The sequence below is a fragment of the Nicotiana tabacum genome, chromosome 4 (assembly GCF_000715075.1).
Source record: "Nicotiana tabacum cultivar K326 chromosome 4, ASM71507v2, whole genome shotgun sequence".
Taxonomy (NCBI): Eukaryota; Viridiplantae; Streptophyta; class Magnoliopsida; order Solanales; family Solanaceae; genus Nicotiana; species Nicotiana tabacum.
In genome coordinates this window covers 82,986,667-82,991,606 of record NC_134083.1, presented here as the reverse complement: position 1 = coordinate 82,991,606, position 4,940 = coordinate 82,986,667, and the positions used below count along the sequence as shown (strand labels likewise).

The 4,940-nt window shown below is 38.3% G+C and overlaps 1 protein-coding gene across 1 annotated transcript; it reads left to right on the top strand.

The window, feature by feature from the left end:
* The first annotated feature begins 249 nt into the window (after positions 1–249).
* Positions 250–2,747, top strand: LOC142180010 (uncharacterized). Its single transcript, XM_075250927.1, has 5 exons — positions 250–756; positions 862–960; positions 1,277–1,364; positions 1,440–2,290; positions 2,499–2,747. Exons 1-5 carry the CDS (start codon positions 250–252, stop codon positions 2,745–2,747), a joined length of 1,794 nt encoding a protein of 597 aa, XP_075107028.1.
* Positions 2,748–4,940: the final 2,193 nt, after the last annotated feature.

The window sequence follows — 4,940 nt, the reverse complement described above, 5'->3', positions numbered from 1 at the left end:
CACATAAGTCAATATTCGGTCAACCTTTTCAACTTAAGTCTTTAACTTAGGAACTAGGTGTCTCATTTCACTCTGAATTCAAAAACCAAACATCCTGGCAAGTTAATACTCCACGATATAGCATTGAGGAAACAAAAATTTAGGGGATCGGGATTAAATTATTCGTAACGACCGGCCGAGTCGTTACAGACACAGGAGAAGAGTCAAAGAACATTAGGTGTGGTTGACACAAATAGAGATCCATTGACTATGATTGCAGGAAAAGGACAGAGTTTTAAACCTAAGAAATTTGGACTAATTTGTGAACATTGTGGTTACAAGAGACATTTAAAGGAAAACTGTTACAAAATTATTGGCTATCTAGCTGATTTTAAAAGAAAAAAGAAACCTCAGCGAGGAGGAAATAGAACTTTTGCTAATGCTGGAAGAACTGAAGAAACAGGACGTACAAGCACTCAGCCACAAGGCCATTTCCTCACTGAAGAACAATTTCAGCAACTTATAGGACTTCTAAACAAACAAGGAGGTGAAGAATGCTCCACTAACATGGAAGGTATTATGACTTTACTATCCAATATTTCTTTAACTAGTTGGATAGTAGACTCAGGGAAAACCCATCATATTGCTCGTGATAAGAATATAATGAGTGGTACAAAGCAAGTTGGAGGTCAAGGAGTTCAATTGCCAACTGGAAATAAAGCAGAGATATTGTATACTGGAAATGCTACTATTTTAGGAGACAAATGTATAAAGGATGTACTACATGTGCCAGATTTCAAGTTTAATTTGTTGTCAGTATCAAAACTCACTAGAGACCTCACTTGCATAGTGAAGTTCTTCCTTGATTTTTGTGTGTTGCAGGGACTTTATAATGGCAAGGTATTGGGGATTGGTAGAGAGTCTGATAGTCTTTACATACTAAGGGAATATGCACAAGCAACAAGTATAACAATAGGTGCAGTAATGAAAGAAGAGCAAACACAGTTATGGCACTACAGACTAGGACATGCATCCTGGAACTCTATACGACATATCTCATCTCTACAAGACAAGATATGTGTAGGGAAATCAAGAAATTTTAGCATCTGTCCTCTAGCTAAACAAAGTATATTGTAGTTTCCTAACAGTGTAAGCAAGTCTAAAGTAGCTTTTCAACTGGTTCATTTAGATATGTGGGGACCCTAAATATTACTTTGTGACTGTTATTGATGATTTTACTCGATACACATGGGTATGCTTAATACAATCTAAGTGTGAAGTGTGTGTTGTATTGAAGAATTTCATTGCAATAACAAATACACTGTTTGATACTGGAATCAAGACCCTGAGATCAGATAATGGCACAGAATTCTTTAATGCCAAATGTAATGAATTACTAGCTGAGAATGACATTATACACCAAAGTATTTGCCCATATACTCCTTAACAAAATGGTATAGTTGAGAGAAAATATAGGCATATTCTAGATGTTGCTAGAGCTCTAAAGTTTCAAAGTGGGATACCTCTGAAGTTCTGGGGTGAGTGTGTTAGGACTGTTGCATACTTAATTAATAGACTACCAACATCAGTGTTACAAGGCAAGACACCCTATGCAATGCTCTATGGGAAGCCAGCTAACTTGGGCCATTTAAGAGTGTTTGGATGTCAAAGCTTTGCTTGTAATCTTCCTAAAAGAGACAAGTTTGCCCCCAGAGCTAGGAAAGCAATATTCATTGGATATTCTGAGACACAAAAAGGATATAGGTTATGTGATCCTGATACTCATATAGTCTTAGTTAGCAGGGATGTCAAATTTCAGAAATATGTTTTCCCCTTTAAACAGACTTATAGTAGCCATGATAAAGAAACATTGTTTTCTCAGTCTGCGGAGAATACATTTGATCCCAATTTACCTCCTCTAACTGCTCCACAAAATACACTATCATCTACCCCACAAGATGAGGATGACAATTCTACACCTGCCTTGACAGATCATGCATCAACATCAGACCTTCATAATCCTAAAGCTACTCTTGTTAATGAAAACCAGCAGTTCATTCCTTCCCAGGTGGAGGCATCACCTACTCAAAATGACATGTTGGTCACCCCACCTTCAACTTCTGACATATCTTCACATGTTGCAACCATTGAAACCACTATACCTCACAGACAAATCAAGCAGCCAATCTGGCTCAAGGATTATGTCACCACTAAACCACTAGGGAAACACATCTATCCTATGTCAAACCATTTGTCATACAGTCAACTTTCAACTGCATATCAGACATATCTCCAAGCCTTTTCTGCCTTAGTATAACCTACATCATACAAAGAAGCAGCAGCAGACCAAGACTAGGTGCTTGCTATGGAACAGGAGATCCAAGCCTTGGAGGACAATCATACATGGGAGATTGTAGATCTTCCACCTGATAAACAAGCTATTTGGTCCAAATAGGTGTACAAAATCAAGTACAAGGCCATAAACAAGCTATTTGGTCCAAATGAATGTCAAATTTCAGGAATATGTTTTCCCCTTTAAACAGACCTATAGTAGCCATGATAAAGAAATATTGTTTTCTCAGTCTGCGGAGAATACATTTGATCCCAATTTACCTCCTCTAACTGCTCCACAAAATACACTATCATCTACCCCACAAGATGAGGATGACAATTCTACACCTGCCTTAACAGAACCTGATGCCTTGACAGATCATGCATCAACATCAGACCTTCATAATCCTGAAGCTACTCCTGTTAATGAAAACTAGCAGTTCATTCCTTCCCAGATGGAGGCATCACCTACTCAAAATGACATGTTGGTCACCCCACCTTCAACTTCTGATATATCTTCACATGTTGCAACCATTGAAACCACTATACCTCACAGACAAATCAAGCAGCCAATCTGGCTCAAGGATTATGTCACCACTAAACCACTAGGGAAACACATCTATCCTATGTCAAACCATTTGTCATACAGTCAACTTTCAACTGCATATCAGACATATCTCCAAGCCTTTTCTGCCTTAGTATAACCTACATTATACAAAGAAGCAGCAGCAGACCAAGACTAGGTGCTTGCTATGGAACAGGAGATCCAAGCCTTGGAGGACAATCATACATGGGAGATTGTAGATCTTCCACCTGATAAACAAGCTATTTGTTCCAACTGAGTGTATAAAATCAAGTATAAGGCCATAAACAGGTTGATAGATTTAAATCTAGATTGGTAGCTAAAGGCTACACACAACAAGAAGGTTTGGACTATCATAAAACCTTTTCTCGTGTTGCTAAGATGGTGACTGTTAGAACTGTCATTGCTTTTGCAGCATCTAAAGGTTGTCCTTTATTTCAAATGGATGTTAATAATGCATTCCTACAAGGGGACTTATATGAGGAAGTCCACATATAGCTACCTCAGGGATTTCACAGTCATGGGGAGTTCAAGGTATGTCGACTGCTTAAATCCCTCTATGGCCTAAAGCATGCCTCAAGGCAGTGAAATATCAAGCTAACACATGCACTATTGCAAGTTGGTTTCACTCAAAGCTCTTATGATCATTCATTATTCACCAAAAGGCATAAGGAAAATATTGTCATTATATTGGTATATGTGGATGATCTTCTAATATCAGGAAGTAGTAGTAGTTTGATCCAGGAGGCAAATGAGACTCTACACAGCAACTTTAAGATGAAAGAACTAGGGGAGCTTAGATATTTTATGGGAATTGAAGTGATGAGATCCAACAAGGGTATTTTACTCAATCAGAGAAAATATGCCTTGCAACTAATCTCAGAAGTTGGGCTAAGTTCTTGTAAGCCAGTATCCACACCAATGGAACAAAACCACAAGCTTACCACAGTTGAGTATGATAAACATGTTGGCAATATTGATGATGCAGAATTGCAGGAAGCAAGTAGCTATCAAAAATTAATTGGCAAGCTGTTGTACTTAACAATTACAAGGCCAGACATATGCTTTGCAGTCCAAGTGTTGAACCAGTTCATGCAACATCCTAAAGAATCACATATGGAAGCAGCTTTAAGGGTTGTCAAATATATTAAAGAGAGTTTAAGATTGGGGATTCTATTGAAAGGTGGAACTGCTAATGAGCTCATAATATATTGTGACTCGGATTGGGTAGCCTGCCCAAATACCAGGAGGTCAGTAACAGGATATATGGTGAAATTGGGTGATTCTCTGCTATCTTGGAAATCTAAGAAGCAATAAATTGTTAGTAGAAGCTCTGCAGAAGCAGAATACAGAAGCATGGCAGCAGTTATAGCAGAGCTCATGTGGATAAAGGGTATGTTGGAAGAACTGGGAAACAAAGTAAAGGAACTTATACATCTGCATTGTACAGCAAGGCATCATTACAAATTGCAGGAAGTCCAATTTTTCACGAAAGAACAAAGTACATAGAAATCGACTGTCGTTTTGTAAGGGAAAGAATCAAGAAAGGAGTAATCACAACCAACTACATTCCCACAAAGCAACAAATGGAAGACCTAATGACAAAAGGACTTGGAGCAGCCCAACACAAGTTACTCTTAGGCAAGCAAGGAGTGCTCGATGTAATCCACCCTCCAGCTTGAGGGGGAGTGTCGTGATAGAGAGTTCACTGTTGGGGGTCAGTTTGTAATTAAAGAAAGTTAGAGGGTGAGAAAAATTTGTCAGTTTAGAGGTGGTTAACACTGTTCTATATAAGAACAGTGTACGCATGTATTAGAACGAACTGAAATGAAAATCTTCTCTCTTCCTTCTCTCTGGAACCTTTCTCCATTATAGATTCATCTCATTGCATGTTTCAATTACTAGAGATCTACACAGAATCTATGTAAATTGACAGGGAGAAAGGCTATATTGATTCAGTCACCCCGAATTTTTATCTCCATCGACGATCACATTTTCTACCAAAAAATATCAAAATAAGCCAAGAAAAGTTTTGCAAATTCAACCT